The 22,818-nt window shown below is 40.1% G+C and overlaps 1 protein-coding gene and 1 long non-coding RNA gene across 2 annotated transcripts in view; both read right to left on the bottom strand.

Moving 5' to 3' along the window:
• Nucleotides 1-9,868, bottom strand: part of LOC105006464 (LHFPL tetraspan subfamily member 6 protein) — a 45,640-nt gene extending 35,772 nt beyond the window's left edge. The window contains exons 1-2 of the mRNA XM_010865025.4: nt 9,584-9,868; nt 8,533-9,097 (exon numbers count right to left, since the gene is read on the bottom strand). Of these exons, the coding sequence (XP_010863327.1) occupies nt 8,533-8,917 (385 nt within the window). The 5' untranslated portion in view covers nt 8,918-9,097; nt 9,584-9,868. The remainder of the gene's footprint in view (nt 1-8,532; nt 9,098-9,583) is intronic.
• Nucleotides 9,869-12,000: 2,132 nt separating this feature from the next.
• On the bottom strand, nt 12,001-14,857 carry LOC105006465. The gene is made up of 3 exons (XR_827409.4): nt 14,407-14,857; nt 13,140-13,208; nt 12,001-12,376 (listed from the first exon to the last, which is right to left on the bottom strand). It is a non-coding gene; the product is annotated as an uncharacterized LOC105006465 (long non-coding RNA).
• Between the last annotated feature and the right edge of the window lie 7,961 nt (nt 14,858-22,818).

The raw sequence follows: 22,818 nt of genomic DNA, 5'->3' as shown, positions 1-22,818 counted from the left end.
ACTGACATCTCCTCCGCCTTTCTTTTGTAGCAGCAATCCCAATGATAATTTGCCATTGATACCATCTCCACTGAGTATTTTGTCAGCTGTTCAACTGCGGTTAAAACTGTACCAAAGACAAAGGGTATCAAAAACCTCCTGCTCGTAGTCTTAGTACATCCTTGTTCCCTCACTCCAAGCTTCTCTGCTCTGCCTCAGAAAAGAAATACAGCACTCATTCTCTGATTACGGTTTTATTTTTCTCAACAGGATCTGTTAGATCAAAAATAAATCTGAGTGTGGATCCTCTTGGAATATGGCCGCATTTTTGGCATACAGCTTTTTACACAGGTCAAGCAGAACATAATTGACAGGCCAATGTTAAACCTACATTTTATTCCTCACACGCACCGAATACAATGGGTATAGACTTTCAGCAAGTGAAATGCTTACAAACTGTAGAAGACCTTTTCCGAAAAAGAGATTAAAAGCGTTCAGTCACTTGCTAGGTATCTGTCCGTGTCAGGGAAAAGGAACATCACTGCTGTCAGAAGGCCCCAACAGGCCAGTCGAAGAAAAACAGAGGCAATGCAGAAGAGTTCTCAATCACTCCACAGAGGCCTGATTGAGACAGTGTGGGTGAATGTGATAGACCACACATAAGTTAATGGATGATCATGAATTTATTCCAACGCTGATGACAAAGAAGGGCTTCAAGAAAAACAATGTGGGTTGATTGTGAGAGAAAAACAGTTTCAGATCATATGATAGTGCCACATATTTACAGTATTAGATCATGTTGTCCCAACACAAAGCTGTCCATTAGGTGAACAGCAGCAGTACTGGTTAGTCATCAATTGAGATTTCTCATTTGGAATATACTGTTGTGGGGAATATACAGAAAGTATGTAAACCAAAAAGACATTCTTGGGAACGGAGACTGATCACTTTGGAATGCTTTGCAAGCAACAGTTCAATGACAGCTTTTGAATCTTAATGTGATACTCCTGTTGTTCCAGTCAGTTTTCTACAAAGCAGTGATACCCACGATTTTAGTACATATAAGGTTTACAAAACACATCTGGCCCATTGGTGCAGTGCTCAAACAAGCGGCGCAGTGCTCTAAGTCACTGCCACACAGAGAAGCAACATCACAGTGGCAAGGTGTTTGAATCTCAGAGGTCCAGCAAAAGACAGCACAAATTAAATTATGGTCCCCCTTATGGTGGGAAGGAGGGACATCCGATATGGCTACATTCTCTCATCACACTTTAGACTCATTATGGCAGTTCAGGTGCCCTGTGACTTCAGTTCAGATTGATGGCCGGGGAATAAAATCACCTCCGGTGGATGTGTGTGTGTAAGCTACTTGAGCAACAAATGTAATTAGAAGCTGAATCATGATCTGCATTAATAATTCACAATTCCTGTTGCTGAAAAATAAAATTCTTAATTAATATATGCCATTAATATATGGCATATGTAGTTTATTCAGAATTTTTACTTAAACAGAGGATTTTCTGCTAGGCTGCATAACTCCTTAGCAGACAAGTGAAAAATATATAACATTTTGTTAAAGATCTGGGATGGTTTCACAGACTCAGATTAAGCCTAGTCTAAGACTACAAAAACCAAGGTCAATGGAGAACTGTCTGAAACTGTCTGAAAGCCGCGGCGTCCAAGATTCCCAAAATTAATTTAGATTTTTCAAACCACAGAACAGTTTTTCACTTTGCCTCAGTCCATCTTAAATGAGCTTGGGCCGAGAGAAGGTGGAGGCGGTTCTGGATCTTGTTTACAGAATCGTGTTTGTTTTTAATGCAGTGCCGCCTGAGGGCCAGAAGATCACGGCCATCCAATATTGCTTTTCGACCTTGTCCCTTTCATACAGAGATTTCTCCGGATTCTCTGAATCTTTTAATGATATTATATACCTTAGATGATGAGATCCCCAAACTCTTTGCAATTTTACGTTGAGAAACATTTTTCAACTTTTGCACTATTTGCCGGCACGGTCTTTCACTGAGTCCCAATTTTTGACAGACCCATCCTCTCTCGGATGATCTTTTAATGCCCAATAATTTTACTGACCGGTTGCCAATTGACTTAATTAGTTGTGTGATGTAATTTTCTTTTGCATTACACAACTTTTCCAGTCTTTTGTTGCCTCTGTCCCAACTTTTTTGAAACATGTTGCTGGCAAAGTGGGCATATATTTTAAAAAAAAAACTATAAAATGACTGTCTATTAATGTACATCATTAGACAAGGCAGAAATGAGTTGGCACAAGTTGAAGCTTCACATGGAGATTTATTTTGCTAAAGCCGACCGAAGTCAGTGGGTGATCAACTTTGAGCTCATCATAATTTAGCTTGAAGGAGTAAAGTATTGAGTTGCACAAGGATGGCACACTTTAAAATGAATGTCATAAAAAAATAATATAGTTCTGGGCTTGGAGATTTAAATTATGTGTGATAAAAAAAAAAGACAGTGAAGAGGAGCTTTGGAGAAATCCAAAGTGGGAGAAAAAATGACAAATGTTTGCAATGTTTGTGTTGTCTGTTTCAAACCATGTCCCACACCTGGCTGTCATGGTGGCAACATTCCTTTTGGCCTTCTAGGACACTTACCCGGCCAGTGAATTTACACCTACTCGCAGGCCACACCGTAAATAACTAATTTCATTTGGCCTTTCAGAAACTGTACACCTACAGAAAACGTTGTCAACACAATACCAACAGCAGCAAACCAACTAACTAACTATTTAGTAATTGTTTCAGGTTTAATGTAACTACAAAATGCTACCTTTCATTGTTATAAGCTGGTTGCACAGCATAACAAGTACAGGGAAAACAGTGATGGTAATCGTTTTTAGCTGTAACTCATTTAATTGATGATGAAAAATATTGTGGATGAAATCCATAAGCATTGCACTTCCAATTGCAATCTCAGTGTGAAATACATACAGTCGTATGAAAAAGTTTGGGCACCCCTGACAATTTCCATGATTTTCATTTATAAATAATTGGGTGTTTGGATCAACAATTTCATTTTATCAATTAACTGATGGACACAGTAATATTTCAGTAGTGAAATTAGGTTTATTGGATGAACAGAAAATGTGCAATATGCATGAAAATGAAACTAGACAGGTCCATAAATTTGGGCATCCCAACTGAAGAATCACATCAATATTTAGTAGAGCCTCCGTTTGCAAAGATAACAGCCTCTAGACGTTTCCTATAGCCTTTAATGAGTGTCTGAATTCTGGATGAAGGTGTTTTGGACCATTCCTCCTTACAAAACATCTGCAGTTCAGTTAGGTTTGATGGTTGCCGAGCATGGACAGCCCGCTTCAAATCATCCCACATATTCTCAATGATATTCAGGTCTGGGAACTGGGATGGCCATTCCAGAACACTGTACTTGTTCCTCTGCATAAATGCCCGGGTAGATTTTGAGCAGTGTTTTGGGTCGTTGTCTTGTTGAAATATCTAGCCCCGGCATAACTTCAACTTTATGACTGATTCTTCAACACTATTGAGTGGAATCCATGCAACCCTCAACTTTAACAAGATTCCCAGTACCGGCACTGGCAACACAGCCCCACAGCATGATGGAACCAAGTTTTACTGTGGGTAGCAAGTGTTTCTTTTGGAAAGCTGTGTTATTTTGCCACCATGCATAACGCCCCTTGTTATGACCAAATAACTCAATCTTTATTTCATCAGTCCAAAATGAAGCTGGCTTGTCCAAATGTGCGTTTGCATACCTCAAGCGACTGTTTGTGGCGTGTGTGCAGAAAAGGCTTCTTCCGCATCACTCTCCCGTACAGCTTCTCCTTGTGCAAAGTGCACTGAATTGTTGAACGATGCACAGTGACACCATCTGTAGCAAGATTATGTTGTAGGTCTTTGGAGGTGGTCTGTGGGCTGTTTTTGACCGTTCTCACCATCCTTCACCTTTGCCTCTCTGATATTTTACTTGGCCTGCCACTTCTGGCCTTAACAAGAACTGTGCCTGTGGTCTTTCATTTCCTCACTATGTTCCTCACAGTGGACACTGAAAACTTAAATCGATAGCTTTTTGTAGCCTTCCCCTAAACCATAATGTTGAATAATCTTTGTTTTCAGGTCATTTGAGAGTGGTTTGGAGGCCTCCATGTTGCCACGCTTCAGAGGAGAGTCAAAGAGAACAACAACGTGCAACTGGCCACCTTAAATACCTTTTCTCATGATTGGATGCACTTGTCTATGAAGTTCAAGGATTAATGAGCTCACCAAACCAATTGTGTGTTCCAATTAATCAGTGCTAAGTAGTTACAGATATTCAAATCAACAAAATGACAAGGGTGCCCACATTTTTGCATTGCCTATTTTTCACATTTGATTTAATTTCATACAACTTAATATTGCTACACTAAAACTCTTTGTCTGGAAAATACCCCAGTACTCAGCTTTTAATAGAAAATTAATGGCATGCCACTGTGATAATTTTCTGTGATGACAGAGTAAATTATTATGCAGCCTCAGAGGGGTGCCCAAACTTTTTCATACGACTGTATACAAACAATAGCCTAAAAATAGGCACATTTTGAGGGGGGCAGTGAGGAAATTTTCCAACTTTACCTTAACATGTTTTCACTGCAATTCTATTGTTTTGGTCAAGTTCCTAATTTATTTAGCCTTTTAGAATGTCTACACACACTGAAATCTGACAACTCAACAACAACATTCAACCAATATTCAACCAGTGACAGCCATCCAAACAGCCTTCCAAAGAGCTAGCCATCCAACTAGCCAAACAGCCACCTAGCAGGCTTTGTCAATGAGGAAAAATGTCAGTAACAAAGCAATATACATTTGTTAATCATGCTACACATCCGCTCTGCATACTTTACAACACACCCGAGAGGTAGTCATTTACTCCAAATTGGATTAGTGATAATGTCTAAACAACTGTACTGAGGTGTTTGCATGTGTGCATATGTTGTGTCTTAGTTTAGAAGGATATCTGAGACTAACATTTAGAGCTGCTCACTCGAAAGAGTGAAAGGTATCAATTTAAGTCAAGTTTGGTCTGTATATGTAGAACACATTATCATGGTCATGCATTTTTTTTTTATTGAAGGTGCTCAGTCAGAGTGAGCATTAATGCCAGTGCCCTGTCCATGAAGCCGGAGAACAAAGAAGTCCCTGTTGAAGCGGCGCTTTCAAAGGTCTCCCTCTGGGCTGAATCCAGCTTGCCTTTTCTGTCTGCCTGAACTAGGAACTGAAACTAGGCTGGTTCACCATTGTCCCAAGTATGAAATCTTTAATGTGTTTTATTGCTGTATTGGTATGTATGTTTTTCTGCAAGTTACTGGAATTTAGGGAATGGGTTACAATAAAATCCCAGAAGGTCACACTTTCATGATTGCTACAGGTCAGTGCCACTGCAAGTTGCTGCCCAAAGAAGAAAAGGGCAGATCAGAAATCTTTCCCTAAACATCATGGTTTTATTTGGGCTATGGTTCAATTTTAGATCTCCTGGTCTTTCACACAGAGCTTTGGAAATTCAGCTCAAGAAGGGAGGGGAGCATCAGCAAACACACTACGTTGTTGTCGGGGAGGTTATTGTAAGACCAAAGAAGAACAGAATGTAGAGGCAAAACACTCAGGAGCGAAAAACACTGGCTAAATCACAGAGATATATAAACATGTAATGGAAGATCTTATCAGCACGACAGATCCATTACTTCCTGCCAACTGAATGCAAAAAAAATATCTAAATCTTTTCCGGATGCGGTATTGTGAGTGCACCAATGGCTGCATCAGCTTTCCCTGCACAGATGAATGATTTGACAAGATTTCACGTCAGATAGTGAATGTGAGAGCGGTGGCGGGCGGCAGCCGAAAAGACCAGCATACTGAAACCCACCCTAGGTACTGGAGCATGGCCGGCCCTCACAGACACACAACAAGGGAAAAGAACCACTTATGTTGCCATGGAACAGGGCTGCAGCAAGGGGCTTTATATTCTGGGGCGGACAGGAAGCAGAGAAGTGGGATTGAGGTGCTGGGAGTGGGATCCTGCTCTCTGACATTCTAATAGGAATTCCAAAGAATTCCGAGCATTCCCTAGGCGGACTCAATAAGCCCCTCGACACAGTTTTCCAAACCCACAATAAAGGAATGTCAGTGACACCATGATACACACTGCGTACGCATACACTATACACTTAGACCTGCCTCCAAGGGCTAACGTTTTTTTTTTTTTTTTACATATAGTGTTCGTTAACAGACGAACACTATAATAAGCTTCAGCCACCCAACGAGACACTGCATTTTGAAATGTCACACACACTCACACACAGTACAGAATTTCTCTATACCAAACACCATCTGTGATTGACAGCATTCTTCCTTGACTAATTTCATTGTTGGATATGGATGGTTCAGTGCTCCTTTAAGCATTGAACCATCCATTGCATTTGTGAGAAATGTGATTCCATTGACATGAGGCTTACAAAGCAAATATGAAGGGTGTGGCACGCGGCATTGTAACTGGATCCAAATCTTTCAGAGGTAGTCTGGTCAGCTGGAAAGACATGTAGTGCGACCTCATCTTGGTCCTGGCTTGCTTCGTTGAAGGATTGCTTGACAGAAATAACCAGTAGCTTTATCTTTTCGATGCAAGTTGCACAGTTCAAACTCTGGGTCTTTACTCTATCCTTCCCTTGCAAATTGACATTTACATCTGAGGAATAGGAGTTTTTGACATGTTTGTAATCTGAGCATTTTTTATGTCTTGATTATTGTTTTGGCTTTAAAATGTCCTATATTCTAATATACACAAGGCACAGTCAAAAGAGGACTTGACACACTTGGAGCCTGGCTCCTCTTTAGGTTTCTATCTGGGTTCCAGTAGTATTATGTTGATTTTACAAGACATTATGCTAAGATATTATTTCTGGTTCTGTGGGGTTTTAGGCAGGATATCTGTATAGGCACTTTGTGACAAATGTTAATGGAACTTAATTAAATACATTTGATTAACTGATGTATAATTTCAAAACATAAAAATAGTTTACATGATTCTGTCTCTAACTTCCAAGAACAAACATTTTGAGCTTAACCAGAAAGTGATATAGTCTCTCAAGTAAGTATAATCAACTTCACAGCTTTGATGTAAAGTTAATTGTTGGTTGCTTGATATTTTGATAAATCATTGGAATGATCAAAACCCTTTCAACGTGCCTGTTTTCAGCGTTCAGAAAAAGACAGGTAGCCCTAATCTAAACACAGGTGTGCAATGTTCTGCTGTGCTCTGGACATGCTGCCCCCCTCGAATAATGATGTGACAGTGATTACAACGTGTAACTCATGTTGTTAATAAACGAATATCTTTGATGGATTTAAATGCATTTAATTGCCAGGCCATGAATGATTATTGTTGAATGGTGACTATTTCCTGCCAGGAAAATAGTCCTTAGGTAACAGATCTATGTACCAAATTTCATGACTTTATTTTAAGCTGGACAAGGGGCTTGACCTTGCAAATGTTAAAATATTTTAGTAATTTGTTATAATGCCACTATTAACCAAATCCTTATAATTTTCTGTAAGACAACATGTAACATTCTATATTGCTATTGGTAACATACACAGGCACAGAGCCCGATGCAGAGTCCCCTCCACTGATTTCATTGAGTTGTACAGGCTCCCAGACAAACAAATAAAATAAATACATTAGGATCTCCTAAAGTAAAGTGCCTGCTGACATTATAACCATAACCTAATGAAAGGGCATTTTTCTGAATGTGTAAGTGTCACTACATGGACCACAGAACAGAACTAAGGAGGATAAACAGTCTTGCTCCTCTTTCATGAATAAATAATGAGGTGGACTCTGTGTCATCCCAGAGAGCAAAATGTCATGAGATATTTGTCATGCATGAAATGGCAAGTGGTCTCCAGAGAGCGAAAGAATATGATTGAGAGAGAAAAAAAGAGAGAAAGAGAGTCAGAGGCTCAGACTGTGCAAGCATGAAGAGGTCACACTTAATCAACCCCAGTCCCTCACACTGGCTGAGAGAGAAGTGCTGTAGAAAGTCTTTACACAGAGGCAAAACAGGGAAGAGCGAGAGGACAGGAGAGAGGGAGGAGTGAAGTAGGGTGAGGAAGGGTTCTATGACATGATTTACTAGTGAGACCCTCCCTTTATAACATACTATTGTTTACAGGACAAATACAGACAAATACACGCACAAACTACTGTACTGTACAAACTACTGTAAACATAATACCCCTACTGTCTTCACCCCAATTCTCTCAGATTCTGAAGGTCAGGAAAACAAGACAGAAAATAGTGAAACTGAAGATAAAGTTCAGTCAACTCACTTCTGTCTGTATTTTAATGGTATTTATTTGTATTCATGGGTTTCTCAGAAAGCACAATGAAATGCGTCTTATTATTTTATTCATCCATACAACCATTCATCCATTTATTCATTAATCCCCCCAAATAACTTAGGAAGAAACACCAGTCAGTGGCTGAATGACTTTAACTTACCCCCAACAAACTGGATGCCCCCAGCCACGCGTCCTATGGTCCTGGAGATTAGGTCGGACACACAGCAGCCCATGAGAGCTGTGAGGGCCACCAGCAGCAGCAGGCCACAACCCGTCCCTGTCACCACCGTACAGATCCTCCACTCCAGGCTTGGGATGCCCTGGAACGAGGCGTAGCGCCCACACTGCTCCAGCATGATTGTGGCCTGGTGAGCCTCATCACGTACCGGGTATGAGCAACGCCGGAAGGTCCCGAAGGAGACCGGTTTTTCCATCTGGGAGCCCAGGAGCCAATAAGGCATAAAGAAACCCACGCAGGAGGCAGCCGCACACAGGAAAGAGAGCAGAGCCCAAACCACGCCCGCACACGTCAGGCTAGAACCCATTTCTTAGTGTGTCAGTTACCAGCCACGGGATGACCAAAATAATAAATCTTTATTTTGTATGTATTCGTCTTTTGCCGTTTGTCTTTTTATTTTCCCACCTCAGCAGCTGTTGTTGATAAATAATATCCAGGTTTGCTTCAGCTGTGTTCCTCATATTGGCTCTTCTCTGTGTGGTGACCCCTATTTAGAGGAAGAGAGAAAGTTGAATTTATTAAGAGTAGACGGGAATGACAACTGTACTGTCACTAGATAGATAACAGTACCGTATTGGGCATTGGCATGGATTAATGGGGCAATGAATCACAAACCCAAAACATCTTTACTATTCAAAACTTGTGTTGGCTAAATATTAGGTTGGCAAGCAGCAGCCTGTTCTCCATAATGTGCAATTTTTTCCAAAGGATTATGAATATTCTGTAATTTTATAATTATAATAGCTTAGTGCATAATTATAATATAGGATATATGGCCTAGACAATTCAGGGGTGCTAAGGCTCACAAATAAACAAACCCAAACCCAAGAATAAAATGTCTTTACAAGTTCGTGTTTGTTTCCATATCATTAGTTGCTAAATATAAACATAATTTTCCTACCTCTCTAATTTGGAAGCAAAAATATATAATGTTAAGCATTCTTTTCTAGTAATGTATGTTTTTATATCTTACATGTTTGAATGTCTCAGCGTGATCGCAGACATGCAGATGATAGTTTGATTTCAAAGTTCAATGTAGTTGCGAAAACACTGAGTAAAAATACTTCAATGGTCTTCTGACGTTGCCTCAGCTCTCCATTATCGCAAAATAAAAAAAATTAAAACTTCCAAATCAGTTAAACGTGGTCCAAATGTAGTTAGCAAGAAGACATTTTCGGAAAAATACACCGTTCTTCCAACGCAGCGACCAGAGCAACATTCCTCCGCTTCGGATCAATGATGACGGCTTGAATAAAAAATATCTTAGAGCAGCTGAAAGGGAGGGAGATCCAGCGAATCTCCGCCCAATGGGTTTCATGTTTATTCCTAGGCTATGTGAAGCTGGCCACAGTAGTGACACATGCGGTTCGCCTTCGAAATAAAAGACCCGAATCGAAGGTAAAACAATCTATTTAAATACAGTAATTCGTTCAGTTGAAAAAATTTAAATACGTGAACATGAGATTTGCATGTGGGGGTATAGCCCTTTGGGTTGTGCATTCATGAAATAATTTCAGTCTAACCAGTGACAAGGACAGAACACACATACAATATTACATTATAGTAATTTAAGAGACATTTACCTTAAGTGCATACATTTTAAGAAAGTTAGGTGAAACACCTACACAGCTTAGTAGTGAGTGCATTCTGATCAATATATTAGTTATCAGCAAAACTCTGTGATGGAAGGAAGACCACACAAGTGTGATTTTCATAAACTGAGCTCAGATTTATCACATTTGAAAGTAAACATAGAACATACATTATGAATATTAATGATAGCAGCCAGGGGCGCCGCCAGGAATTTTGGGCCCCATGACAAAAAATCGAATTGGGCTCCCTCTGCGCAGCTATTACCTCGTTTTTGGGGCCCCTGTCAGTCATGGGCCCTTGGAATTGTCCTAACTTTCCCCTCAATATGGTGCCTTGATAGCAGGTGAGAATGATTTATTGTAATTTTCACATTTGTCATGGTCCAAATCTGCTGTATACACATTCCATACCTGTGTTTATGTGCAACATCAAATATTTCTTAATGTAATTAAAATATATTACAGTTACAGGACCTTAAGCAATGGAGTGACCCAACTTACTATGTTGTGCATACATGAGGGATGACAGAGTAAATCGATGTAAGAATAATTTGCAACTGAGAATGAATGAACACCTTCCTTCGCACTACTAAAATAGTGCTTTATTGATAGCGAAATGGTTGTCACTAGTGCTGCAAAGCAGGTGAGGTTGTATATTCACAGTTAGTAGTGAGATGCAACATGTTGTATAATTTTTCAAATGTCCCCAATTGACATTTGAAACACCTATACTGTTTATCAGCATTGTAATGGACTCATCATGTACTGAACACATTTAGATATCTGTTTTAAAATAATGTATTTTATCATAGAAATGCCATCAAGATGCGACCAAGGTATATTACATTTAAAGTAAGCTCAATAATCTATGAAGATGATATTTTAATTTCATAATAGGCATATCCAAGTAAAATGGGCAACTATCTAAATAGTATTGCATATCCAATTAACATGTATACAAGCACTAAAATAACAAAGACTATCCATTCCATAAATTACATTATCACACATATCACACACATGGTCAGTGGTGTCTGATTCTTCCTCAAAAAATACATTGGGAAAAAACAAAATAAAATCTAACTAGAAATATTTCTAGAAGAACAATGCTGTTAATCCTCGTTCAAAGCTGTTTGGTAACAAATTTTGTTCCTTGGCAGGAGGAATGATCTGTAGAGGTACTGCCTGTGTTCCATTGAACAATTTCAGTAAGACACCATTGCAGGACTCAAAACTATACGCTGAATAGCACCCCAGTTTCTATGTGTGTCAGGTAAATGTAGTAATTGATGAACCTTGTAGGTCATGTGACATGTACCACAAAGGAGCTCAATATCCTGGACAAACTTGTTGATATCTTGTGTAGCATAAAACCGGTCAATTTGTGAAATTGATGACTGCTACGTAATGTAAGCAGCATTGCACAGTAGTAAAAAGTGGAAGAAATATGCCATTGGTAAGAAATACCTCAGGACAATGGCCCCATAAAACAGTAAAAAAGCTCTCCCCTCTGAGGCCTTCCAACATGCTTGATGACATAACGATCTAGGTCCTTGTGTGATGTTCAATGGAGGCTTGATGTGCAGAAGCATGTTATCAATTTGCTTCATCTTTGTCCCCATATACCATGGTTTAAGAGCAGCATTGCTCTAGCTACACTGTCACAGCAACAAATGGCAATACACATATGAAAGGATTGTACTTTGTCCATTTAAACACCAATTCATTCACAATTAGCTTTATACACCTTACCATCAAAAATGTCATTGATACTTGTATGTGGTGTGCGATTACGGCGGTAACGTAGGTGTTCTCCTAGTTTCATTTTTTCTAGCACATGCCTCAGTTGGGGGATGAGGGGTAGTGTAAAAGAAACTTCCACTTGGGCACCATGTAACACAACATCCTGCACATACATTATTGACCAAAATATGAAGACAATCAGGGCAGTAATGGTTTACAACAAATGTTCTGTGAGAGAAGAACTTCTTAAAAATATAATTAGTTGGGGGTAGCAAAGAATCTTCTGGTAAAAGAAAAACAAGCATTTGTTGCAGATGTGTAGAGCATCTTGGGCAAGTTGTAGCAACATATGCCATGATTAAGAGAACGTCCTGTCCAATGGACACTGTTGCTCCATGGTACAATGGGTTTTTCCAGTTCTTGAAGGTATTCTGTAAAGAGAAAAACCATAAGACAACAATCATGTGGGTGCTACACTATACTACTACAGCATATATGGTGAGACTCCCACCATAAAAGTAAACATGTATGATTAGTTTAAGTTCCTCTCTATAGGGAGTATTGATTAAAATAAGAACTAGTTCTTAATTGACTTTCCTGCATAAATAAAAGTATTTAAATAAGGTAAGGTTGAAATCAAATCCATGCCATTTACCAAAACCCAATATGATCATTGGTTTTGTATCATTTCCAATGTCCAACATTATAGATAATCTGGGCGTTAGTTGACATAAACTGCTTTATTAAGTTATGGTGCTGCACAATGTAATATATTAATATTATATTGGGATATTGCAGCATTAATAATGTATTACAACCTGTTAAAGTGTGCAAATGTGTTGAAAAAGTTGCTTCTTATTAGGACAAATGTGCTTGCACAATGAAGCAATGAAATTAGCACTTTGGCTACTTTTAGGGATGTGCATCTCTCCTTTCATGCTACATTGGCATCTGTTTGGGGTCTTGTGGACTAATGCTCTCACATATTAAACATTTGAAACAGGGACCGACCCGTATCAGTGAATCGTTACATCCCTAGCCACTTTCATTATGTTCTATATTTCTATGGTCCTAATACATGTTTAGTACCATTTGTGAATGATTTGTTCATTTTGAATAACTTATTACTGACAGAAGAATTACGATTTGTTGTCGTAACAGTTGTTAGTTTGAATGACCATATGAACATATTACCTAATTTATATCTTCCTCCTCTTCTTTTTCATGGCCTTCATCTTGATTGTCTTCACTCTCAGAAATATCCTGAACACAATCAAATATCAACAGTGGTTAGGCAAATTCAACTATATAAATTGTTTACCAAAGAAGATTTCCACACAAATCCCCCTAAAAGGTGTTATTTGATTTAACCATGGTTGCTATACACTCACCTAAAGGATTATTAGGAACACCATACTAATACTGTGTTTGACCCCCTTTCGCCTTCAGAACTGCCTTAATTCTATGTGGCATTGATTCAACAAGGTGCTGAAAGCATTCTTTAGAAATGTTGGCCCATATTGATAGGATAGCATCTTGCAGTTGATGGAGATTTGTGGGATGCACATCCAGGGCACGAAGCTCCCGTTCCACCACATCCCAAAGATGCTCTATTGGGTTGAGATCTGGTGACTGTGGGGGCCATTTCAGTACAGTGAACTCATTGTCATGTTCAAGAAACCAATTTGAAATGATTCAAGCTTTGTGACATGGTGCATTATCCTGCTGGAAGTAACCATCAGAGGATGGGTACCTGTTGGTCATAAAGGGATAGACATGGTCAGAAACAATGATCAGGTAGGCCGTGGCATTTAAGGGGCCTAGAATTGCGGTCAGTGATCTCGTTGTCGTGGCAACGAGTGCACGCTCATCCTGCTGTGGTAAAGTTGCAAACCATCCGAAATCGTTATAACGTTTTTTCAGTGGGTAGCTAACATTCATTATGGCCCGTCAGAGTTTGATTTTTTTGGGTGGAGACAAATGAAATGAGTATCTCAAAAGAACATTTTGTAATAGACAAAGATTTACTCAAATACCCAGAAAGGTTTTGGGCTGGTGGAGCATGGCTGAAGTGGAAAAAAACTAAAAACGTGTGGGAAAGGTATCCAGCCAGGGTACTAGCAGCAGAGGCGGTTATAGAAATTTGGGGGCCCTAGGAAGGGGCTCGTTGAGGCCCTTAAATAATGTATTTCTTTACCTTCTAAGCCATACAGACAACAATTTGAACACACTTTCTTTCTTTATAGTTGATTGGAAATGCCGCTTCCTAAGACACTTGTATTGCTGCCCCTTTCTGAAGAAAATACATTTTGAAAATAAATTTGAAAAAGTATTTAATTAAGGATATATGCTGCCATATCAGCAATGACTACTGTAAGTCATGTTGTTTAACTACAGTGAAGTAGCTAGTCATGTTGTTCAAGTGTAATGTTTCTAAACTATGATCAATGCATTCATATACCTTGCTCTCTTGTAGATTTTTCTCCCTCTTTAATGTCCTGTTCTGGTTGTGCTTATTTATTTCTCTCTCTCTCCCTCATTAATGTCCTGGTTCTGGTTCTGTTGCTTTATCTCTCTCCTTTAATGTCCTGATTCTGTTCATTTTCTCTCTCCCTCTTTAATGTCCTGGGTCTGTTAATTTTCTCTCTCCCTCTTTAATGTGTTGTCTCTGGTGGTGTCCGTTCTTGATGATTGTCCATAGTGTTTTCTTCATGGCCTGTCCAATGTCAAATCGTCTTCAGGAATAGCTGCAGCTACTAGGCTATTCACATTAGTAGTACTAGCCACAGCCGCTACACTACTATTGCTAACATTGTTGGCAGACAATGTTGGGAGGGTGGCAATAAAAGTTTTTGCCATATTTTTGCTGCACCGCTAACATATAATCGTTTCATAATTTCCCATGTTTCCTATCCGTCTCTCTTACTTTAGGCGAACTGATTAAGTGAAGCTGCTGGGCTGAGAAACAATATGGGACAAACCATTTGAGTAAAATAGGGGGGTTCTTTCACATGAATAATGTAATGGAAGGCGGGATATAATTTGTTTACATGTTTGGGAGAAACCTAAATACAAAAAACTACATTCTGTACTATATTTAATCTTTTTGTAAATTTTATTTAGAATTTTCACCGGGGCCCCAGGCGTTTTGCCTAATGGCACCGCCTCTGACTAGCAGTGTGCGGTTAGTAGTTAGCCTAACATTAACTTAGCTAGCAACTGTTATATACAGTCTATGGTTGGTACACTTTAGCAGTCCAAATTAAGTTAAATGTAGTGGGATGTGGTGTTATCTGATGTTTGTGTGTGTCTCTTTACTGCTTTAAATAATGTAGATGTAGTGATTGTATAAGTTAGTGAACTGTTATAAGCTGTTGTAACCAATGTAGATGTATTGATTATATAAGTTAGTGAACTGTTATAAGCTGTTGTAACCAATGAAACAAAATATTAAATGTCTGTAATATGAACCGAAACTGAAGGAGCAAGTAGGAGAATAGGAAACCCTGTTTAAGCAGTTGCCGGGGAGAGAAAGATTTAGTATGTCTGTTTTGTGAGAAACAGGTCACAGGTCAGAGACACACACACATAGTCGGACAGACAAGACAGAAACCAGAAAGGGGGGCAAGGGGATACTTGCAGTTATCCTATAAGGAATAAAACTGGGATTGGGCCAATGGCACACACTTTGTAAGTTAACGCCTCTATCTTTTTGGGCGTAGTAGAAGTATAAAAATGATTTTTTGAATGTTGATCCTTAGACATTGTGCGGCGACACGTGTCTCCAGAAGCTTCTGTAATAAATGGACGTATAACTACGGTAATTGCCCTGACTCCCTGTGTTTTATTCTCCTTTCCAACAAACCAACTCGGGGAAGTGTTATACTTCAACAATAACTATTTCTAGCAATCCGCATAACATGATTTTATTGTTCCATGTTAGAAAAAACAGGAGACATTTGATGACGAGATTTTTCAGCAATATGAAGAAGACAGGGCCCAGGATAAAAAGAAAATTTGCAAATTTAGGAACAAGTTGCAAATTTAGAAAGGGAGGTGGATAGACTGAGAGATCTCAACCTGAAACTGAAGGACAGTAAGTAGCATTCAAAAGGAAAATAAATAGTACCTATGCTTCATAATGTACATCATAAATACAATTAATAGACAAATTGATAATAAGCTAGACAAATAATATATCAAATCTACAATTAGTCAAATATGTAGGTGTTTAAATGTGTAGGTGTTTAAACTATTAGAAGTTTTTCTAACTTCTAATAGTTTAATAACTTTGGAGTGTTTCCACATTAAGCATTTTAGAGTAACTCAATAGTCTCTTACAGCCAGAAGCGGTTTTATTTCTATAGGTTTTTCATGTTTTAGCTTTATTAGTTTGGGAAAATCTAAAATTAGCCTAAAATCAAGATTTTGGCGAGGATTGTATATTAGGTTTACAGCATAAGGAAAACATTTTAAATCATAAGTGACAAGTTGTGACAAGTAAGAACACTAACAATGTATGTATTTTTAGCCCACAGACCCAGCAAAATATCAAAACATGAGTGAATATTACAATCTATATTATATCATCGCAACATTGTCAACATACTAATTTTACAATGGTACTGTCTGTTTGATAACCAAAGAAGCTAATAATTATTTGTACACCTATTTGATGATGTTTTCCAGACAACTGCTGACACAAAGCTGCTGCTTAACAGATATGTGGAATCAGCATCAAACTCAGCATAGTCCTACACTTTGCAGTGCGCTACCTTCTCCATCAACACACTCCTTGTCTCGTCAGTTACTGGGAGGAAGGGGATTTCAAATGACAGTTGGCCATGTTTGGACAGAGAAAAAGTTCAGGGCGTCTTCTGTAAGACATGGGTATTTTCTGATGTAATTGTAAGCAACTAGCATACTTTTAGTCCTTAGAATTTTTTTTTTTTACATAAGGCCATCCAGGAATTTAATTGTTTCTTAACTTGACACCCATTCTGTATGACAATATAAATCGTGCTGTGTTGATTGGGGGAAGTTACAGTGGACAAGGTTTCAGTGACGCATGTCTACTTCTGCTGATGTTTCTCTATGGTAGGGTGTGCAACATGTTTTTTTTTTGGACATGCTTCAAGCAGATTATATACAGGTGCTGGTCATAAAATTTGAATATCATCAAAACGTTGATTTATTTCAGTAAACTTGTATAATGTATACATTCATTCCATACAGACTGATACACTTCAAGTGTTTATTTCTTTACATTTTTATGAAAATGAAAACACCTGCAAAGGCCTTTTAATGGTCTCTCAGTCTAGTTCTGTAGGCAACACAATCATGGGGAAGACTGCTGACTTGCCAGCTGTCCAAAAGACAACCATTGACACCTTGCACAAGGAGGGCAAGACACAAAAGGTCATATCTAAAGAGGCTGGCTGTTCACAGAGCTCCGTGTCCAAGCACATTAATAGAGAGGCGAAGGGAAGGAAAGGATGTGGTAGAAAAAAGTGTACAAGCAATAGGGATAACCGCACCCTGGAGAGGATTGTGAAACAAAACCCATTCAAAAATGTGGGGGAGATTCACAAAGAGTGGACTGCAGCTAGTGTCAGTGCTTCAAGAACCACCACGCACTGATGTATGCAAGACATGGGTTTCAGTTGTCGCATTCCTTGTGTCAAGCCACTCTTGAACAAGACACACCGTCAGAAGCATCTCGCCTGGGCTAAAGACAAAAAGGACTGGACTGCTGCTGAGTTATGTTCTCTGATTAAAGTACACTTTGCATTTCCTTTGGAAATCAAGGTCCCAGAGCCTGGAGAAAGAGAGGAGAGGCACAAAATCCACGTTGCTTGAAGTCCAGTGTAAAGTTTCCACAGTCAGTGATGGTTTGGGGTGCCATGTCATCTGCTGGTGTTGGTCCACTGTGTTTTCTGAGGTCCAAGGTCAACGCAGCAGTCTACCAGGAAGTTTTAGAGCACTTCATGCTTCCTGCTGCTGACCAACTTTCTGGAGATGCAGATTTCATTTTCCAACAGGACTTGGCACCTGCACACAGTGCCAAAGCTACCAGTACCTGATTTAAGGACCATGGTATCTGTCATGTCTTCGGGGCGGAACAAGGAGGAGCAGGAGAACGGCGAAATACTTTGTATCTTTTAATAACAGAGTGATGTATACACAAAGCGAGACACTGCTCTTTAGGTAACAGCGAGAACAATAACACACAAAGACAGGGGGAGCAGAGGGAACATATATACTGGGGGGAATGATGAGGATGAGAACCAGGTGCGCTAGAGAAGACACAGGTGAAATGCATAATAAGAAGGCCGGTGATGTCGAACGCTGGAGTCTGTCTGCGGCAGGGGGAGGTGAAGCAGCAGAGGGCGCAGTTGTCACAGTACCCCCCGCCCGGGGGACGCGGAGCAGGGCGATCCGGACGACGCCGATGGAACTCACGAATGAGGACGGGAGCCAGGACGTCCCTCACCGGAACCCAGCTCCGCTCCTCCGGGCCGTACCCCTCCCACTCCACGAGGTACTGGAGTCGATGATGGAGCGGACGGAGTACGCCGGGGCCCCCTCGATGTCGAGGGGGGGGGGGGGGCTCCCGCACCTCACACCCCTGAAGGGGACCAGCCACCACCGGCCTGAGGAGAGACACACGAAACGAGGGGTTAATACGGTAGTCAGGGGGAAGGCGTAAACGATATGTCACCTCGTTGACTCTCCTCAGGACTTTAAAGGGCCCCACAAACCGCGGGCCCAGCTTCCGGCAGGGCAGGCGGAGAGGGAGGTTCCGGGTCGAGAGCCAGACCTGGTCGCCCACTGTGTTGACCGGGGCGTCGCTACGCCGGCGGTCGGCACCGGACTGTGCTCGCCAGAAGTCCGTACTGTGCGACAGTGTGTGTGGTCTACTCACCTGACTCAGTTTAGGGGTGTCAGGCTTCCTCCGCTCGGCCCTTTCTCGCTGGAAACAGTAGGAGGCAGAGTGTCCCACAAAAGGAACACTCCCTAGACCGCACCGTCTCCCTTCTAGCGGCGCCTCCCACTTCCATGGGTTCAGGTCTGGCGACGGGGTGTACCGGAGGGGGCTGATCATTCCCGGTGTGTCCGCGGGTGGCTAGCAGATTGTCTTGCCAGATCGCCATGTAATACCATGATTCTCATATGTTTAGGAGAAGAATTGTTTTACGTGACCCTTATATACTGTTATTGTTTTCCAAAGACACAAATCACCCATGAAGTGATTGGAGTCACTGTTTTCGTTATAAGTAGGATGTATAGCTATTAGCTATATAGTCTTTGTGCAAGACTACTCTTTAGTTCCGTTAATAAATGTTATTTTGTCCACGTTATTTCAACAAAAATTTAATGGCTAAGGTAAAAGTTGCATTTATCGTCCCACCATGTATTCGCTGTATGTACTCCTAAATAGTCTTGAGAAGTTTACCTCAGCAATTACATTATCGCGGTGGTTGTATACTTCTGATGTGTTGAACTATATTTATGTTTTTTATTTTAAATATAATTCTAGTTTAGTCGTGTCTGTGAGTTTTCACAAGTACTCTTCTACTCTGGTTAGCCCAATAGCTATTATAGTGCTTAAGTTTCAGCCGTTATCATAGTTTTTCAAATTGATAATTGTTTTCTATTTAGAAATGATGTAATAATTTATGTTAACCTTTCAAACTGTAATGTACTTTTGGTTTTTCTAATCTAGCAATTTTCCAATTTAGAAATGTTCTTATTTAGTCGTGTAGCCTACACAGTACACCTTAATGTACCTGGCTAACTAGCTACTGCAGCTACACTACTGTACGACTACTTAAACATCTGCTTAGCTCGTTAAGCCGACATAATTTCTGGAGCAAGGTGTCATCATTTCTGGACAAGGAATTTCGGGTAAGCCTATTTAACTTCTTTACAAAGCAGATAGTTTTCTTTTCTATCTGACAAATTAGCTAAAATCACTTTGGTATTTATCATCCAATAACATTAACTCTGTAGAGCAAGCCAACTAGCATTAACAAGCTACAGTTCGATAAGTCAACTACTGTAGCTTGATCGATTGGTTGTTTTTTTCCTTGCCAGGCTAAGCTCAGTGTAAGAAGTGTTTCACTTGCTGGGACAGAAATGAATACTCAAGTCGACTTTGACTATTCAAGGTGTGACTAAGCACGCGGTAATCATCATGTTTTCAAAGTATTTCCGTTGTGTACTTTATTAGTGCACTAGGCTACCGAGTGGAACATTAAAATATTAATAATATATTAATCATTTTGACACAGAAAATCTGCTAAGCAGATTCGAGGAAGTATATGGGGTTGCGGTTGGTTGCGGTTGGTGGGTGTCCCTTTGGTTGATGCCTGGCAATGTGGGTGGATTGATTTCCTGCCTGTTGGGCCCTGTCCGGGGCCTCCCCCGGGTAGGGCCACAGTGTCACCGGATCCCCAGTCTCAGTTCCAAGGTGTTACGCTGCTATATTATTGTGCTGGGGGATATGAGGAATGCACTACTAACTTTTCTCAGTCTCCTCCAGTTTTAGGAGGAGATGAGGTCCTGGTCCACACCTGCGGATTACCTGGTTTGGGGGGCCCGTTGCTGTCCCTGTACTTGTCCACCTGGTCATATTTCTGACCTAGTCTAAAATCAAATAGACTCTGGATTTAGCCCAGAGAAATGTATTTATTATTCCAATTGGACTCTTAATATCTCACCCGGCACAGCCAGAAGAGGACTGGTCACCCCTCTGAGCCTGGGTCCTCTCTAGGTTTCTTCCTAAAATTCGACCTTAGGGAGTTTTTCCTAGCCACTGAAATTCAACACTATTGTTGTTTGCTCCTTGGGGTTTAGGGCCGGGTGTCTCTGTAAAGCACTTTGTGACAACTGCTGTTGTAAAAAGGGCTTTATAAATAAATTTGATTGATTGATTGATATGATTTTTAGTCATATTTTAACAAATGTTGAAATCCTTAATATGCATTCTCATTTATCGTTGCAGCTTTCCATGACTGTAAGAAGAACCACAGAGCAAGCAACTGAAGTTAATGACTGTAAACCCAGATGAACAATAGAATAATGCTGTAACTAGAGGCTTGTGCAATACGCTTGTTAGTGTTTTATTCATGCAGACTTAGGGTAAGCAAAATGTATTTATAGCTTATTGATATAACTGGCTTGTGTGTTCTTTAATACTGAGTAATATTTCACTTTCTTTGGTTATTGGGGTACCAATGCATAAAAATGCAGAGCAACTTTAGCTTTTGTCATCATAAAGACAATACCCCTTAATATTTTGGTCAGTCTCACGGAAGATATGTAGACTGAGACCAGTAATACAAAAAAACTAATAATATACAGCTCTGGAAAAAATAAAGAGACCACACCTATTTTTTCTTAAATCAGCATCTCTACATGTATGGCAGCCATTCCATTCCAGTGTCTGTTCAATTCCAACACAGGCACACCTCATTTTACTCAATGATGTACTGATGAGGTGATTACCTAAATCAAATCTAATCTAACAAGGAAAAGTATAAAAACCACTGCTGTGGTCATCACTATCCTCTTGCAATAGGACCAGCTGGATGGCAAAAACTGTCCAAGTAGTACCTCAAAGGTAATTTGAATAAAAAAATAACTATTCAGCATGACAAAAGAGCTGAAAAGAAAAGATTTGAATGAGGAAAAGGTTTAAATTCTGGTTTTACTGGCAGAGGGATACAGTGAGCGTCAGGTTGCTTCCATCCTGAAAATTTCAAAGACAGCGTTTCATGAGAACAAGGTAAAGCAACAGACATTGGGGACAAAAAATCTAGAGGGCAAAAACAACTGTCCACTGACCGAGATGACCGTCAACTCATTTGAATGCCACCCAACAACCATAGGATGACATCAAGTGACCTACAAAAATAATAGCAAACAGCAGCTGGGGTGAAGTGCACGGCAAGGACTGTTCGAAACAGGCTCCTAGGGGCAGGGCTGAAGTTGTGCAAAGCTAGAAAAAAAACCTTCATCAAGGAGAAGCAAAGAAGAGCCAGGCTGAAGCAGAGATGGGGACTTGAGTCTGAGACTCGGACTCGAGTCGCACTTATGTCGCACAAACAGCTGACTTCAGACTTCACTTATGACTGTTGAGATAAATTAAGTTTAAATAATGCTGATTTAATAACCATGTATTTCTATGTTTTTTTTATTAAATTGTATGCTGCTGCCAGGTTAGAAAATATGATTGGATACAATAACCATCAAAGTTTAAAACTCCATGCTTTTGTAATTTTCACTCCTTGTCCCTCTCTAACTAATAGGTCTAAACAGCCTTCTGTCTCACACTCACCTTGATTTTCCTTTGTCTTAGAGGGACAGGATTAAAACCCAACAATTAACATACAAATGAAACCGCCTCTCACACAGCAGGAAGAAACTCCAACCCCCTGATCTTCTAGTCTAGGTTAGGACAATAGAATGTAAATTACTGTAACTTGGTAAAGATTTCACATCTGTATGCGAGAATCTGTTGATCTGTGACCGAAAATAACCCCAAGGGGGAAGAGTGTAGAGCATGTCCTTCCTCATTGGACAGCGAAAAATACAACGAGATTCGTCCAACATGTCACCATGCCAATGAAGAGCCAATAAGGATGGGTTTTACTCACGAGAGTGAAAAGTAACCGCCCCTGTGGCGGGAGAAACAAAACCAATGGTTAAACAGAATTCAGGGCGAATTGATGTAGAGACTTACGAGTTAACACAACTATTTTACAGCTGCAGCGTATTTCATGTATTTTGACTTACCATTTTCTATTTATAAACCTCATCATAATTTTCTTCCGCTTATCCGGGGCTGGGTCGCGGGGGCAGCAGACTA

Source organism: Esox lucius, chromosome 7 (assembly GCF_011004845.1).
Source record: "Esox lucius isolate fEsoLuc1 chromosome 7, fEsoLuc1.pri, whole genome shotgun sequence".
NCBI lineage: Eukaryota > Metazoa > Chordata > Actinopteri > Esociformes > Esocidae > Esox > Esox lucius.
Note: the sequence above shows the minus strand (reverse complement) of the source record. Positions and strands in the feature narration are given on the sequence as shown.